Raw genomic sequence first — 17751 nt, 5'->3', positions numbered from 1 at the left:
ATGTATAAGAAATATAATTACTAATGTCATGCTCAAACCTATACCTTGGTGGAGGCACTTTGGCCTTAGCTCGCGCACCTTTCCGTAATGCAATGTGAAAATCATCAGATGAGTCATTTTCAACCTCAATTTCAAAGGCTGATGACACATCAACAATCTCCATTGAGACTGGTAAACCTTGTTCAGAGGTCAATGATTGAGTCACTGTTGGAGCCTCTGCTTGAGTTCTAAACTTCTTTCTTGTATAACTTTCAAGGTTCATTTGTCTCAATGCTCCTCACCTATAGGGTTGTTCTCATGACAAGGAGTTGAATTTGAGTCACCACCCACTACCTCCATTCTTGATTGAGGAGTTGAATCACTAATCATCGCTTCCATTCTCCTTAAATTTGGCTCAATATGATTACTTACCACGCCATTGTTCTCCCCCTCTCGACTAACCTCATTTGATCCATTATAATTAGATTCAAATATAAAACCCAAATCAGTCTTCTCTAGGCACTGGTTCCCTGAAAGTCACATCCATGCTTACAAACATATGTCATTCACTGGGGCTCCAACATTTATAACCCTTTTGCCCTAAAGAATACCCCACAAAAATACACTTTACGCCTCGTGGATCTAACTTTCCCACTGAGGGTCTATGATCCCTCACAAACATGTACATCAAAAACTTTAGGTGGAACCATAAATTTATTATCGCCTAGTAGCATCTCATAGAGTCAAAGGGGGTTTTCATCCCAAGTATTCTTGATGGGGTACGAATGATAAGATATGTAGCTGTTAACATAGTTTCACTCCATAGAAATGTAGGCACATTCATAGTAAACATTAAAGAGTGAGCAACCTCCAAAATATGACGATTTTTACTTTTAGCCACACCATTCTATGGAGGTGTTTGGGCATGAAGTCTAATGCAATACACCACTTGTCAATAGAAATGCATCAAACTCCTTGTTCACATACCTAGTCACATTGTCTGTTCTTATTGTTTGAACCTAAGCATTGAACCGAGTCTTCACAAGAGCAAAAAATCTTGAAAGCATTTTAAAACCTCATCTTTGTGCTTCATAAGATATACTTATGTCATCCGAGAAAAACAATCAATAAAAGTAACGAAATACTTCATCCCATTAATAGAAACCCTAGGACATATCCAGACATCCGAATAAACTAGCATAAAAGAAGACACATTCCTGATGTCACTCACATAAGATGTCCTTGTGTGTTTTCTAAACTCATAAGCATCACAAAATAGTTTGTTCTTATCCACCCCACACATAACATCATGAAAAACTTTACATATTTTATCAAAAGAAAGATACATCAATCTACAATACAAGAGCACCACCGTAGCTTCCTTCTTTTCGACCATTGCTTCTAGTATAGTAAATAATGCATCATTTATTTCTTTACGATCCATGTACCACAATCCACTATGCCTGGTTGCACTCCGGCTCCTCCTAATTCGTTTCTCCTGAATTAAACAATTTTTTTTTATCAAGTATTACCCAAAAATCCAGTTGATTAACTAAGCACTTAATGAAACAAGATTGATCGAAAAAAGTAGCATATGCAAAACACCTCTAATAGATGGAGTGCATTGTACTGTCCCAACACCTCTAATGGATTGTGGTGTACCATCAGTAGTTTGTATAATTTCTTTACGTGTGTGAGGGAAGGGGGGCTATTGTGTATATGATATAAACTCACTAGATGCACATGTGACATGCCTTGAAGCTCCAGAGTCTAAAATCCAATTTAATTGGGCATGGATGCATGGGCATAATTACCTTCATCCGTATAAGCAAAGTTGATGAAGTCACCACTGTGAGCCTCTTGATCTTTATCTCTAGAGCTTTCAATCCTTTCTTTCAACTGTCTTCGCTTATCAAATTCCACTTATGAAGCCACAACTAACTTAGAATGTTCCTCTTCTGTGGTTGTTGCATTGGCTATGTAGCCACTTCTACCTCCACGACCTCTGCCACCTCTTGGAGCACTTCTACCACCACCGCTTCCTCTTCCATAGTTGGACTTGAATAGTTTAGGACAATCACGAATCAAGCATCCTTTCACCACAATTGAAACATTCTCTAATCTCTTTAATTCTTGTAGCTGCAAAAGTAAGACAAGATGAAGGTGAAGTAGCTTCCCTCATCACTTTTAGTCGCAACTCTGAAAGTGCATCTAGCCCCTATGTGTGGTTTTGGTAATTAATGACAATACATATGGACTAACAATGTTGTTAAGATTGTTAGTAGGTTGTTCAATAGGTGATGCATGGAGAAGAGACATGCATGAACTCTAGGTGATGCTCGGATGTGATGCATGGAGCATCTAAATAAATGAGCTTTTAGTGATGCTCATAAGAAGAAGAAGAAGCTCAATAAGATTAGCAATAAGCTTGAATGCTAAGTTACTTGTGGAGATCAAGTAACTAAAGGTATGACTTGTTAATAGAGTTTTATGAACTAACCCGTGTGCTATGTGTTTAAGAATGAGTGGGGTTAAGTTCTATATGAAGATTGACAATATGCATGAAGGCTAATTAGTTACTTGTGGAGATCAAGTAACTTAAGGTATAAATGTTGTCATTTAGGTTTTATGGACTAACCCATGTACTTTGTGCTTAAGAGTGAGTTGGGGTTAGGATCCATAAAAAGGCATAAGTTGAATTGAAATCATATATGCCAAGAGTGAAGAACAAGAGTGGATTCCATATATGAAAAAGTGAATTCCTTGAAGATGTCAAATACAAAGTGGTTTTCTATGGCAAGACGGTGAAGGGCAAGCAAGACTCGGCTGTGATGGACCATCCGTGGTGAAGGGCAAGCAAATGGCTTGGCGCCGAAGGACCAAGGCGGTGGTGAAGAGCGAGTGAAGGCTTTGCGCCAATGGACCGTGCGAGGCTATGGGAAGCTATGGATGATTCACATCAATCATATGAAGAATCAAGAAGAGATGGAGTGAAGAATATATGGAAGTTGGCAAACCTCAAGGTTTGAAAGAAAAAGAAGCGGTACTTGAAAGTTTTCAAAAGGCTCAAATTGGTTCAAATGTGTTTTATCTTTGAAATTGAGTCTAGGTATGCCGCACTATTAAGAGGGATGCAACGTGAGCTAATTGTCATGTCTCAGTGCTCAAGAGTTCCCAACCAAACCCAAAGTGAGAGTTTGTTGTTAAGAGTCCGGAGCGGAAAGTGGGAAAGTGTCCAAAATGGGTTTTGGAGTGTTCCTAATTTGATCCTATGTGTTTTAGGTCATGAATTCAGTTGGGATGTGTAGCCCTCTGAATAAGCTTTCCATAGAGTCCAAAATCGTCGAAATCGGACTCCGGAATCAAAAGTTATCGTCGTTTTTCGGAGGTCAGCTGTGCTGTGGCCGGAGACTCCGGTATAGGTCGGATACTTCGGTACCTGGAAAGGCCGGAGACTCCGGTGAAGTCCGGATACTCCGGTGAAGTCCGGATACTCTGGTACCTGGAGTGGCCGGAGACTCCGGGAAGTCTCCGGGGCTGTTTTCTGGGTTAAGTGCCGACCGGAGACTCCGGTGTAGGCCGGATACTCCGGTAAAAGTCCAGAAAAGAGCATAACGGCTAGTTCTGACACGTTTTGTGACCGTTCTGACGCCGTATTTGGATTTAGGGCCGGATACTCCGGTGTTCACCGGATACTCCGGTCAGTTCTGTCAAAAACAGTAACGGCTAGTTGTTTGGAGTGGGCTATTTATACCCCACTCACCCCATCCTTTGGGGCTGCTGCAAGGGCACAAAAAGAACATCCTCTAGAGCCAAAAGAACCTCTTCCACTCCATTTTAGTGTGTGATTTGAGAAGAAAAGTGAGTTGGGTTGAGAGATTGAAAGATTGAGTGCGAGTGAGCTAAAATCCAATCTTGAGCACTTGAGTTCTTGACAAGAAGTTCTCGAAGCGTTTGTTACTTTTGGAGGTGAAGCCTCCTAGCCGGCTAGGTGTCGCCGGTGAGCTCCCGCGCGTGTGGTGAGCCGGGGAAAGTTTGTGAAGGTCGATCTCGCCTCCGAAAGGGAAGAGATAAAGCTAGTGGATCGAGGAAAACGGTTGAAAGAGACCCGGCTCGTTGGAGCTTCCTCAACGGAGACGTAGGATTCACGGTGGTGAATTCGAACTTCGGGAAACAAATCTTTGTGTCTCCTCTCTTGTTTCCTTTGATTTATGTTCTTGCTCAAATCTTTGTGCATATTGCTCAATCCACTTGTTTGTGTGTATTTGAGTGTAGGTTCTTCGTGAATCTACTTGGAATCATCTCCGGGAACACACGACATCACTTGGTTTGAGCTAGAACTCTCCACTCATTAATTTTATTCAGTTTCGGGCTCTGTTCTGTACAGAAATCGGAGAATCCGGACTTTACCGGAGTTTCCGGACCTGTACACACCGGAGTATCCGGACTGCACCGGAGACTCCGGGGTGAACAGTAATTCCAGTCATATGAACAGTATTTTCAGCCTTTTTCAATTTAAGTTTTATTGCATATCTCTTGCTAGAATTGAGTAATTTTTGTCACCTTAGGATTGCAATTTCCACACTTCTTTAGGGTGATTGTGCACTAGTTGAGCCTAGCATATTTATGTTTTTCTCTTGTGAAAAACTCGTTAGTTTATATTCCGCTGCAAGTTTAGGCCAACGGTAGAAAGGGTTGAATTTTTGTAAAAACGCCTATTCACCCCCCTCTAGGCGACATTATTGTCCTTTCAGACTCCTCCTGCGCTATGGCCTCCTCTAAGCTAGGGAGAGTGGATTGATGAAACAGTGGCACACCTTCCCTCAAATTCGTGTCATTCCTCAAATTCAAAGTTTAGACCTCTTAGAAACTGAAGGACTCTTTTTTTCTATCCACCTTTTCACCCAAGCCACACAATCGGAGCGTGGCAACTCGATAGGATCATAGTGGTCTGCATTAGCCCACAAACCCTTCAATTCAGCAACGTAGTCCATCACAGACCGCTCCCCCTGTTTGAGATCATAGAGGCAGTCTTCTGTTTCAACCATCAACATCACATTTTCAGCCCCTGATTATATCTTTTCTACAGCTTTCTATATTTCAGTTGCACTTTGAATTATATCAACAACGCTGGCAATGATCAGAATCATAAAGCTCAACATCCATGCAGTCATCAAAGAATTTATAACATCCTAAGTTTTCTATTCATTACTCGATTTATCCCTTGGCTCAATCGTCTCTCAATTGACAAAACCCTCAAGTTTCTTTGCCTTCAACAATAACAATGCCCTCTTAGACCAAGCCAAATAATTCTTGATGCCTTCCAATTTAATATCATTTGGCATCAATTCTAACTTCCGAACTATTTCTATATGGGGCACAATTTCTTTGCTCGAGGATGAAACCTCATCCTTTCTCGCAGTAAGCAATTCCACCATATTAAAGCACCTGCTTGATCCCTTGATTTTCCCCCATGGTGCAGTAACAGCAAGCACACCACCTTCTTCCTGCCCTCGACCTATTAATATTCCACACTGTGCTTCCGAGCATCCTGTTGGGTACTTGTCGGTGTATCAGGAACCAGGGGTCCCTGAGTCCCGAGGCTAGGCCAGTCATCCGCCATGTGTCACCATCCCGCGAGGTCCCTCCTGCGGGATGAGGAAAGTCCAAGTTCCTGGAGAAAGGTGTTCGGGGCCACAGTCTCTGGTCCCCGAGCACCCCAGTTCCCCGATGACCCGTAGAGTCTAAGTACCGAGAAGAAAGTACTCGGGGAGGTCACCCCCGAGCACCCTAGTCCCCCAATGATCAGAAGGGCTAAGTTCCGAGAGAGAGCGCTCGGGGACTGCACGCAGCAGTCCCCGAGCGCACGGTTCCCCGAGGGCCAGTGCGAAAGTGCTCGGGAGAAAGTGCTCGGGGCTGCACGTAGCAGCCCCCCGGGCTCTCGGTTCCCCGAAAGACCTATGCGAAAAGTGCTCGGGAGAGAGTGCTCGAGGTTGCACGTGGCAGCCCCCCGGGCTCTCGGTTCCCCGAAGGTTCATACAGGGATAAGCATTCCCGGGAGAGAGTGCTCGGGGAGGTGAACAGTACCCCGAGCACCCGGTACCCCGAAGACAAAGATAGGCATTCCCAGGAGAGAGTGCTCGGGGAGGTGAACGGTACCCCCGAGCACTCGGTTCCCCGACGACCCAGAGAGGCCCCCAAGGGGCCCACCGATGAGGTGTCCGCCCGTCAGAGGTCCAAGGCCGCATTAAATGAGCGCGCGTGACCTGACATATCCAACTGCTCCCGCTGCAGCGTCAGTTCCTGTCATGCTTTGGCAGAGGGGCGTGAGGCTATTAATTGCACGGGTCCCGTCCCGTATCATCCGGTGTGTCTCGGGATAACATTGCTAGGATCAAGGCGTTCCGCCTGCCACCCTGCCGTGGCAGAGGAACAAGACAGGGCGGGCACGCCGGGTGGCTCTGTGGCTGCCTGGTGGGCCCTCTCAACAGCGCCCGTTGCTAGGGCGTTCACAGTGACAAGTGGCCGGACGCGCGCCGCGTTTTTTCACCGCCCCAGTCACTTCACCCAGAGAAAATGATGACGCCTTTCTCAGCCGTGGCGTCTTGGAACTTGTGCCCCTCCTTCCCATTCGGGGCATGGCGTAGCCGGCAAGTGCTTAAAAGAGCCGGCAACATAGAAGAAAAGAGAGAGCTCTGGGCTAGACACGAGTTGACTCACGAAGAAGACCAACCCCACGACGAACCAAGCGAGCAAACAGAGACATCGTGAGCAAGTTCGAGCATAGCTCCAACCGAAGAACAAGGAGCCTCAAGCTCTTAGATAGATCATATTTCTTGTAACCAGCTACATCCCTGAGGGATCTCCCCCGGGACAGTTATTGTATCCATACAGGAGTAGGGTGTTACGTCCCTGTGCGGCCTGAACCTGTCTAAACTCCAGTGCATTTACTTCTTTCTGCACTAGGTCGTCCCCCACCACCGGCCGTTGCATTTACTCTCATTCATTTCTCCGACGAACTTATTCAGGATCATCCCCCGGCCGAATCTTTAAAAATGGGTCTTTCGGGATCCCTGCGACAGGAGTTAATCCTCCGACAGTACTACATCTCCAGAGGTAAAAGTTTAATGCGTGAAAAACATGCACATAAATGAGTGTGTACAATAGGTTCCATGTGAAATATGAACTAAGCAGATAGCATATACTAGTAACCTTCACCTCAAAGCTTTATTTCATTCTTTGTCAGATTGTACCAATTCAAAAAAATAAAATGCTCCTCTCAAAAAACAGAGGCTCTCTGCATAGGAAAATGATTCATAACTGTGTTTGTTCCAACGATAACAAGTGTCTATCCAGGTTCTAGTTCAGCTTAACTCTGACCTCTAAGATGCGAAGTGGCTAAGGGCAGCAACCTGCATCACACTGTTACCAGCTGCAAAGATAACTAAAGGAACAAGTTAACCATGTGCTGATAATGGATGATGTACTTCATGTTCAGATGGAACCTGAATCCTGAATGTGTTTCCTATAAAGAATAAGGTATCACTAAACAAGGTATAAAAAGGCCTTTTGAAGATGAAGTTCATATGACACATTTCGAATAGCCAACTTAAGCTATGATTTGGAAAAAAGCAAGGGCAACTGTCTTCAAATATTGAAACTTACTCCCTCCAGTCTGAAATAAGTGTTATTTTAGACATCGACACGGTTGACGGTCGCTAAAATACAACTTTGACTACTACTTTTTATTGTAATATATTGATAAAACATAACAAAGTATACTATTATGAAAATACTTTTTGAAACAGATCTACCCGTGTTATTTTCAAGTATTCAAACTCAATACATAAAAAGTAATTTATAGTCAAAATTTGAAACAGTTGACTGCACTCACCCCAAAACGACACTTATTTTGGATTGGAGGGAATACTAAATAAAAGGATCATCAAAGAGAAGATGTGGAGCAAGAAATTTATTGCACCATTCACCTCACCAATAGTCCCTGCATGAGCAAAAACCATCCTTGAAATGATGGAATCTATTTGCATCTCTCAGTATGATTTCCCGAGTAGTTATCTTTGCAATCAACTTTATTGCAGAGTGGCAATCACCACAAACTCTGAGGTTCTTCATGACACGAATGGGCATTCCTTCCGGGACTTTCAAAAGTCCATACGCCACAGCCTGCCTCTCACTGTGGTACCGCAAGCTATGAGCTTTTTGCTCCTCGTCTATATCATGAAGCACAAAGCTTCCATCAGCTGAGTAACCAGATTCCATCAATAACCCATCTAACTTCTCCAACATTTTAAGGATAATAGCATGCTCAGGATGTGCTAATACATCACCCGATGTGAAGAGATGCACCCTCTTGTCATATTCTATCCAACTACAGCCAGGTGACTTGCTCAAATTCCTTGAGCTAATGAACTTCCGCATCTCGGAAGCATCCTCCCACCTCCCGGTGGATGTATAAATGTGAGAGAGCAAGACATATGGCCCAGCATTTTCAGGCTCTAGATCTAACAGCTTCTTAGCAGCAACTTCAGCAATCTCAGCATTCTTGTGCATCCTACAGGCCCCCATCAGAGCTCCCCAGATGACAGCATCTGGTTCAACCGGCATAGTCTTTATCAAATCCAGTGCTTCCTCCACAAGTCCTGCTCGACCAAGCAAATCAACCATGCAAGAATAATGCTCGGCTCCAGGTCTGATGGCAGAATTTGTACCCATAGAATTAAAAATATCCCTCCCCTCTTTAACTTTTCCTGTGTAGCTACAAGCTGTAAGGGCCCCTATATATGTAATTCCATCTGGCACCAGGCCAGCCAACCTCATATCATCAAATATGCAGAGTGCTTCCTCCCCCAACCCATGTTGAGCATAACCGGTGATCATCGAGTTCCACATCACAACATCTTTGGGCTCAAACATGTTGAAGACCCTCTTGGCCTTATCCAAATTCCCACATTTGATGTACATTGTGATTAATGCTGATACAGCAAAGATGTCCATGTGAAAGGAGCACCTCAGCATTGCAGCATGCACCTCCCTGCCATAATCAAGAACAGCCAGCGCAGCACACACAGTGAGGATGCTGATGACTGATGGGTAGTTTGGACGGATACCATTGCGCAACATCCCACGGAAGGTAGTCAATGCCTCCATCAAGAATTCATTCTGCTCAAATGCTTTGATGATTGCACTCCACGTTCCATCATCTCTCTCACGCATCCTCTCAAAGACTGCCTTGGCAGCATCCACCATCCCGCGCCGCCCAAACCCAACAATCATCGCATTGCAGACTGCCACTGGATGCTCTGACATTGCATTAAACAGCTTCTCAGCATCCTCTACAAGGCCAGCTTGTATATACCCAAACAACATTGCAGTCCACGACACCTCATTGCGCTCAGGCATCACCTCGAACAGCTTCCGAGCAAGGTTGACCTGCCCGTTTTGGGCGTAGCCGGAGACCATTGCAGTCCATGACACAACATTCCTCTTCGGCATTTCATCAAACAGAGCGCGCGCCTCGTCGGTTCGGCCAGCCTGGCAGTACCCAGATAGCATGGCGGTCCACGCAACAACATCCTTTGCAGGCATTTCATCAAACAACTCGCGGGCCTCGTCGACACGGCCGGCGTCGAGGAAGCCACCAAGCAGCACCGTGTAGGATATGTGGTTGCGCTCGGGCATCTGGCGGAACAGCTGGATAGCGTCGGCCAGCAGGCCGTGGCGCACGTACCCGCGCAGGAGGGAGGTGTAGGAGACGACCGAGGGCGGGTATGGAATGGACGCGAGCGCCACGACGGCGTCGGGGAGGGTTTGACGGCACAGGGAGAGACCGGAGATGAGAGCGTTGTAGGAGGCGAGGTCGCGCGAGGGCATGCGGTGGAAAACGCTGAGCGCGGCGTCGGGGAGTTGGTTGCGGAAGTAGCCGGCGAGGAGGGCGTTGTAGGAGGCGGTGGTGCGGAGCGGCATGGCCTCGAACGCCGCGCGGGCGCCCTCCATGTTCCTCGCGCGGGCCAGCCGGGCGATGCGCGCGTTTGCGTCCACCACCGCCGGCGCCGCGCTCGACGGCAGGAAGCGAACGGGGCGGAGGCGCATGACGGTGAACGAGCAGCACGAAGTCGGCGCGTGCGCTGGCTGATTGCGGAATTTCAGCATATGGTTCTCTCTGTATATGACTAGCAATCATACTGTTACACACGTGAAATCTCTATTATATAAGATATAAATTGATTCCGGTGCTCTTCTTTCCTATAATAAAAACCTTAAATTTTAAATATTTTACTTATTTTTACTATCCACCTTCGTTCTTCCGTCTCACTATTTCATTACCAACTATAAATATATAACCTGTTTTACAAATAAAAATAAATAAAAAATTAGGAAGAACTTAAGGGTCAGCTTTGTCTTCCTTTGCATCTTTCCAGGCCGAAGTGGATGGCAGTGAATCATTGTTCCAACAGTCCTGTTTAATACGTGGATTTCAAATGAATTTCGTTAAAATGGTGGACCAATATTACAACGAGAGGATGCTTCTATGTTTTCGTATAACTTGAAGCATCACTGTTAGTGGTGAAGAGTAAAAGTAGCCATTGGTTGCAAATTTGATCGTAGTGACAACAACAACTTGATACCTGGTAACGTGGAATCCAATTATAAAGTAACATATACATACATACATACATACAGAAGTGCTATATATGCAAATCCAAAAAAGCAACATTTCTTTGTGGAATTCAATTATATTGTCGCATACATACATAAGCACGGATATGTAAATACAACAAAGCAGCATTTCTCCTATAATTTAAGAATGTTTGCTGTTAATGCAAAAGCTCCTGTGGTGTGATCAATTGGATCTACAAGATTGTTATTCATCATTTCAAGAGCCAAACTACAAAAAGGCCGATATTGGTTTCCTTTATCCAAAAAAAGAGCCAAACTACAAAACACGATCATCTTCTAAGGACGCTGTTAGAGCTGAAAATGAAGTTCTCCTCTCCCGCGATCGTTGAGGTGAGCCGTCCTGCTGCCCACCCGTTGTTTACTACTCTGGCAGCGCTCTTTGCTGGATTCCCTATAACCCGGCTACCCTCAACAGCCTTGTCGAACTCCGGGAGGCCTTTCTCGTTTCGCTCCTTTCGCTTCCTCCTATCCTCATCTCTTTCTTTCCTCAACCAGGTCTCCACTGTTCTCTGAAATACAAAAGCACCAAAACTGATAAATGAACATGATGTGCTAAAACATACTTTGTCAAATGGATGCTACTTACCATGAGAGATAACTGGCTCATTTCTTTCACCTTTTCCAAAGGAAGCGCCAATTGCAGCTTCCCATGAGCAATATAAACCTGAAATCCAGCAACAACAATTATCTGCAAGTCCACATGAGTTTGTTGAGCTTACAAACTACAAAATATAGCACGAAAGCTTACAAGGTGTGTCGGCCAATCATCAAGGCCATCAAAAATATGTGTTGCATAGATGATTAGTGCACCTCGTTCCTCACATTCCTTCTTTAGGTATGTCAACAGATTTGCTCTTGCCAACACATCCAGGTCGACTGTGATTTCATCAAGAAGGAGAACCTGCATTGCTTTCTTTTCTTATTAACATCTCATGGTGTGGTTGTACACGTGATAAATCCTTTTGATAACATGACAAGGGAAAGAAAACCTTGAAGGGTTTAAGAAGTCCCATGCAAATCTGGACTCGTCTCCTCTGACCATCTGATGCCTTGTGCATGCGCCAGGCAATGTCAATATCTAAAATCTGTAAAATGACACCAAGGAAGTTGGAAGTTGAGTCAAATGGGGCTCTACTTCAATCTAAAGGCACAATGGACTTAGCTTTTAGGCTTGCTGAAGCCGGCATCAAATTATCAACTAGCACATTCTCCAAAGAATGAAAGACTTGCAAACTGATCTTACAAAATATCTATTAAGGCTCGGCTATTTATCTTGTCTACAACTATAACCTCAAATTGAAATATAATGTAACTCTAATCAAGGACAAATAAGTGTTAGCTCATTTCACCTTACGTAGCAGAACAAAGTCGATTACATGGGTTAGGTTTTATTCCCACGGGTTTACATGGGTAACAAAACATGAATATTTTTATGTTTTCCTGTTTTTGAAAAACCAATGTTTTCCTATTGTTTCCCCAGGTCCGAATGGATGAGTTTGTATTTGCAGCCCTGTGCTTTGACATCCCCAAAGCCCTTGCAACTATATCAGAGTATGAGCTAGGCCAACCATGCCATCAGAATGTGACTGATGATTATTGAACATGGTGATGATTAGCTTTCCTAAATAATACGCTCATTATAGGAAGACAGTACCCCAATGTACATGCTTATTTCAACTAAGTGATGACCCTAAAATGAAAATCATACGGGATGCTAATCAGTACACAAATAGCTTACAAAAAATTGTTTCCCAGTTGGCGATGACAGGTGAGAACATGCGACTGTACCATGACCATGAAAAATGGGGGATTTCCAGTTACTGGGATACTGGAAGAATAACGTAGAAGTACTAGGTCCAGAAGACCAGAACAACAGAATTTGAATGACCATATATCACACATTTTAGACAAAACTATATGTACAAGTTGGGGCAGGGGATGGTGAATCAGTCGGTACAGAATAAAAATGCACAGAACAATCAAGCCCAAAGTATCAAACTACAGTTTTCTGAAACATCGTGTCTCGAAATTGACAAGTTCATGTTCCTTGAAAATGGGGATATTTCCACGAATTGATTATAAATAGATTCACTGAAACGAGAGTGAACTTGCCTTGATAAGTTCATCTCTCCTTATTGGATCAACGCCCGCAACACCAAAAATCATCTTCTCCGCCGATATGTCCATCTGAATATTCACCTGGTAGCCGGCAAAGGCCACGTCTCGCCTCCACTGCATCCATTAACACAGGTTAGATTCACTCGGCCATCTCATAGCAGAAATCGGCACGCCAATTACATATCTAGGCTCACAATTGCAGAGAGAGAGAGAGAGAGAGAGAGAGAGAGAGAGAGAGAGAGAGAGAGAGAGAGATGAAACTTCGGATCGCCAGCTCACCTCGCCGCCGAGGTAACAGAGGTCACCGGAGGACGTGAGAGCCGTGTCGTGGAAGGCGGACCTGCCCAGGACCCGCACCATGCTCGGATCCACCATGTGCTTCCCACCCAGAATCTTCAGTATCGTCGTCTTGCCTGGCACAGGACGCAGGCGCCGCATCCAAATCAACACCAAAACGGCAGAGAGGAAAACGAAGGTAGGCAGGAAAGGCGAGTTTAGTGGGATCACCTGCGCCGTTGGAGCCGAGGAGGAGGCATCGCTGGCCGGCGTCGAGGGAGAAGCAGACGTCCTCGATGAGCGGCGGCGCGCCGGGCGGTGGGCGGCCGTCGATGCCCGGGTAGGTGAAGGAGAGGTGGCTGATCTCCACCGTTGGCGCCATCCGGGTTTGGGGCCTCTAGCCGCGGTGGGTTGGCCGGAGGAGCAGGAGTGTTAGTGGGGTGGTGGAGAGGAGGACGACACAAGCGTTGCGTGCTACGCAAATTTTATAAGATCTGTTAATCGATGATACGTGTTATTTTTTAATATAACTGAATTATAAAATAAATAATATAGATGAAATCTTATAAAAAAAATTAGATAGAGTTTTATAAAAGCGTGAGGGGTCGGTCAATTTGCAAGGCTCCGTGGCGCGATTGTTGGGCTGCGGTAGGTGGCTGGCCCAGCAAGAGACGTAGCTCCGAATTCGAACCCGAGGACAGAACTCGGCCACGTGTTGCAGCTTTAGCCTGTGATTTGTGGGCAAGTACAGCATGCGCATGCAGCTCTTTGCGTAATTGGCGGACCCACGATAGTTTTGTTTGGATTTTTGTTTACGGCTTTTAGTTGGAATTTTTTTAGATTTTTTAAAAAACTGTTTTTAAATTCTAGCGGTTGATTTTTTAATAAATTTTTAACTTCTCATCAAATAAAAATAAAAAAAGTTTATCTTAACAAATTTCTCAGCTTCTAGTTTATTTTCTTATAAACAACTTTTTAGTTTCTCTAAAAATCACTTTTCAGTAATCTCGTTTGTTTGAACTTCCAGCTTCGAAGAAGTGAAAACCTAAACAAACTGATCTTTAGTCATTAAGGCACAAGTCTCCGTTTAAATTCTTATTTTTAGTAGACTTAGTTTTTTATAAAGTTGTAAAGACTCCGTCACTAATAAACCTGGACTTATTTTTAGACTGAGTCCGCCTTTACTTTTCGTCGGATCTGCTTTTCCGAACAGGTCACCGTTCATGAATCATCAGCCATGACATGCTTACGCTGGACAGATGAGCAAACTGCGACTTGCTATGAGATCCGTGGAAGCAGAGCCGGCGTTTTCCCCTTCTCTGGTCACTCAGCTTCTGTAATCGTGCTTCGCTACATTGGTACTCTGATTTGGCCTTTGTTTTTTTTTCGTAGGTATTCTCCGTGAGTGGTTCATTGAACTTTACCTAAATGTAACTTTTCGATGAAATACTGCCGATGCAAACAACGTGGTTTTTCTGTGATCCTTCAGTCATGGGCCTAAGTCCACGGACTCCCTCGTTCTCTCACTATTGTTGGGCCATGTCTAGACCTTAAGCTTTGGTCCATGCAGTAGTACAAATGTACCATCACAGCATGCATAGGTTAACGGCCCACAAAAGAATACAACTGGGCCAGAACATTTTACACGTGCTGCATCCCGTTGCCGCCTTTTCCACGAATTTTTTTATTTATACTTCTTTACTACTTAAAAAAATATATGTAGCAGTTGTATCTATAAAATACGTATCGGTCGTTGCTCATACCATCCAATCGCCCTCCTCCGCCCGTCCAAACGATCGAGGCATGATCGGCCTGGATGACCACATCTCCCTTAGCCCCGCTCCTTTGCCCGTCCGCCCGCCTGCGATTCATCCGCCCACCCGCACGCATCGGCAAACAAATTTGTTCCCTCCCTTCGCCTCCTCCCTCCTCTCGCCCTGCTCAAGAACTTCGTTGCCGACCGCCGCCTCTCCCTGACCGGTCGCCATGGCTCGCAACGAGGAGAAGGCGTAGTCGATGCTCAACCGCTTCATCACGATGAAGCAGGAGGAGAAGCGCAAGCACCGTGAGCGCCGGCCCCAGATCGCCTCCAAGTGCCGCGACCTTGCGGATGCAGAGCGCTGGCACTCCGAGATCCTCCGCGAGATCGGCGTTGAGCGTCCCGTTCCACCCGATTCCCGTTTCGCTCCCCGATTCCCGTTCCGCATTACTCCCCTCCCTGCGGTTTGCGTTTTGCTCCCATCCATTCTGCCACGATATGGTTCCGCTCCTCCGTCGGTTCCACTCGTTCCACTCCTCCGTCGGTTCCGCTCGTTACGCTCCTCCCTCCCTGTCCGTGATCCACGTGTCCAGAGATCTCGCTCTCCCATTCCGTCCTTCCTCCTGCTCCTCTGGCGTGCCACCCACTACTCCGCCTCCCGCGACCGTGCACCTCCCTCGCCCGCTCATCCAGTCCATCCCCGTGTGGCGGCCCTTTCCCCAGCAGCACCACGCGCTTGCCCTGTGCCTCCAGCCCCAACGCCGGTCCTCTCCTCTCGCCGAAGCTTCGTCTCCGCGCAACCCCGCCAGATTCTCCGTTCCCTTTCACTCACCCGAGGAGGACGAGGACTAAGCTGAGGAGTAGATCTCCTAGTACCTGAGGAGGAGGAACAAATCTCGCCGTACCCAAGGACAAAGAGCAGCCGAGGTGCAGGGCGCAGGCGGGTAGCCGCCGCACTGGGCGGGATCCCTCCATCGATGACGCAACAGTACGCCGCGCGGCCGCCTCAGCAAAAGCAACTGCCGCCATAGGCATACTACGAGCAGGCGTCGCCTCAATAGTAGTACTACGCTGTGCCACCAGCGCCAGCATCGGTCGCCCCCACAGCGAAGGACGAGGTGAGGACGCTCTGGATCGAGGACCTGCAGTATTGGATGGATTAGAACTACATCTACAGCTGCTTCGCGAACGCCGGAGAGGTATGAGCCCCATTTGGCGTGAGATTTGGTTGCGCGTGATTTAGGTCCTATTTGGTTGAGCTTTTCCTGGCTTCTGCTTTTCAGAAGCCAGAAGCCCAACCAAACAGACTGCTGAGAAGTTGACGTTTGAAAAGCTAAAAAGCTAGTTTATGAGGAAATAAACTAAAAGCTGAGAAGTTGGTTGAAAGAAGCTTTTCTTTTTTTTAACGTGTTGGAAAGCTAAAAATTTATTAAAAAACCAATAATAAAAAGCTATCAGCCATCAGTCAGAAACCAGCTTTTTAGCCTAAATTCTAAAAACCTCAACCCAATCAAACACAGCCTTAGCTAGCTGTCCTCCTGTCGTAATTAGTGACGTGCGCTTTGCTGCTGCTAACAGGTCTCGCTTTAAGATGTAGGTTATGACTTTTGATTGATCTTTTTGTGAATCGTGATGATATAACTGGTAACGATTGAAGCTTTGGGCCACGAATCATTTTGCAGTGCTAGATTCTTTTTTATAATTCAAGCTTTAGGTTTATTCAGCTGTGATTATTGAACTATTAATATAAGTTTGGTTTGATGTATGTTATGATGGCATAGTTAGGACTGTATATGGTGAAACAACATTAAAGTTATCTGTTTTCAAGTTAATTGAACTTTTGTTTGTACTTAGTTATCTTTTACACATGGGTGTTAACTGTTAATTTCTGCAGACTGTGTAGCATTCAAACTACTGCTAAATACTATTTGTCTGCATCAGTTTTGGTTTTCTTATCGGTGCTTAGTCCCATTGCACAGATGACAAGTATATAGCTGAAAGATAACAACTTATGTCGGCCCATCCATGATTTGCTGACCATTTACTTTACAATTTACACTAATTTGCAGGTTCCATCTGTGAAGCTTATCCGTGATAAGTCATCAGGACAGCTTCAGGGTTATGGTTTTGTTGAGTTTACAAGCCGTGCAGCTGCTGAGCGTGTTCTTCAAACATACAATGGACAAATGATGCCAAATGTTGAGTTGACTTATCGGCTGAACTGAGCCAGTGCTGGTGAAAAGCGTGATGATACCCCAGACTATACTATTTTCGTTGGAGATTTGGCCGCAGATGTTACGACCTACTTATTACAAGAGACATTCAGGATCCATTATCCTTCAGTGAAGGGTGCAAAAGTTGTAACGGATAAATTGACAATGCGTTCAAAGGGTTATAGATTTGTGAAATTTGGTGATCCTACAGAGCAAGCTCGTGCAATGACTGAAATGAATGGAATGCTTTGTTCATCCATGCCTATGCGTATTGGTCCCGCAGCAAGTAGAAAAACAACAGGAGTTCAAGAGAGGGGTAAGCACGGCCAATCTCATGTCCTTCCTATAGTTGTTAGTTCTGAATGTATGCCATTATCTTCCCATGGATAATTTTGCTGATTGCTGCACTTGAGGATACCTTTATCTTTTGCTGTTCATATTTGTCTGTTCTAGTTGTTTTATGATTTTTATCTGCTTGTGTTCAAATCGAAGCTACGCCTAGGTGTCTACTCTTCTCCAAGAGGGGATCGAGGAGGGAGTGAGAGAGGGTGGCGTGAGGGTATCAGGGAGGGAGAGAGGGCCACGCGAGGAGTCAAGGAGGGAGGGAGATGTTTTTAGTTTGATCGGTGAGAACAACAAAGTGGGCAGTAGAGATCGGGGAGTTTGATCTCCAGTTCGTCTCTTGAATGACTATCAAGTTTCAGGCGC

At 45.4% G+C, this 17751-nt stretch overlaps 2 protein-coding genes and 1 pseudogene across 3 annotated transcripts; 1 reads left to right on the top strand and 2 right to left on the bottom strand.

The window, feature by feature from the left end:
* Positions 1-1204: 1204 nt before the first annotated feature.
* Positions 1205-10146, bottom strand: LOC133912378 (pentatricopeptide repeat-containing protein At1g56690, mitochondrial-like). 2 transcript variants are annotated; one of them, XM_062355072.1, is made up of 2 exons: positions 7968-10146; positions 1205-1477 (listed from the first exon to the last, which is right to left on the bottom strand). In XM_062355072.1, the coding sequence occupies exon 1, from the start codon at positions 10087-10089 to the stop codon at positions 7969-7971; it is 2121 nt and encodes a 706-aa protein (XP_062211056.1). In that variant the 5' UTR covers positions 10090-10146; the 3' UTR covers positions 1205-1477; position 7968. The 2 variants fall into 2 exon arrangements, with proteins under 2 accessions (XP_062211056.1, XP_062211055.1); XM_062355071.1 differs by lacking the exon at positions 1205-1477 and adding an exon at positions 7085-7504.
* Positions 10147-10690: 544 nt separating this feature from the next.
* Positions 10691-13552, bottom strand: LOC133912377 (ABC transporter I family member 20-like). The gene is made up of 7 exons (XM_062355068.1): positions 13303-13552; positions 13075-13208; positions 12790-12909; positions 11667-11762; positions 11426-11578; positions 11264-11341; positions 10691-11186 (listed from the first exon to the last, which is right to left on the bottom strand). The coding sequence occupies exons 1-7, from the start codon at positions 13451-13453 to the stop codon at positions 10947-10949; spliced, it is 972 nt and encodes a 323-aa protein (XP_062211052.1). The 5' UTR covers positions 13454-13552; the 3' UTR covers positions 10691-10946.
* A 1535-nt stretch (positions 13553-15087) lies between these two features.
* Positions 15088-17442, top strand: LOC133910527 (RNA-binding protein L-like; annotated as a pseudogene).
* The last annotated feature ends 309 nt before the right edge of the window (positions 17443-17751 follow it).

This window comes from Phragmites australis, chromosome 3 (assembly GCF_958298935.1).
Source record: "Phragmites australis chromosome 3, lpPhrAust1.1, whole genome shotgun sequence".
NCBI classification, from domain to species: Eukaryota; Viridiplantae; Streptophyta; class Magnoliopsida; order Poales; family Poaceae; genus Phragmites; species Phragmites australis.
This window is presented reverse-complemented; position numbering and strand designations above follow the sequence as displayed.

Bases quoted from the DNA above. Each gene is read 5' to 3' on its own strand.
- LOC133912378 (XM_062355072.1), bottom strand. From the start codon at position 10,089: ATGCGCCTCCGCCCCGTTCGCTTCCTGCCGTCGAGCGCGGCGCCGGCG.
- LOC133912377 (XM_062355068.1), bottom strand. From the start codon at position 13,453: ATGGCGCCAACGGTGGAGATCAGCCACCTCTCCTTCACCTACCCGGGC. The intron at 11,763-12,789 runs GCAAGTTCACTC...GTCATTTTACAG, and splicing joins GGAGAGATGAACTTATCAAG to ATTTTAGATATTGACATTGC. The intron at 11,579-11,666 runs GTTTTCTTTCCC...AAAGCAATGCAG, and splicing joins GACTTCTTAAACCCTTCAAG to GTTCTCCTTCTTGATGAAAT.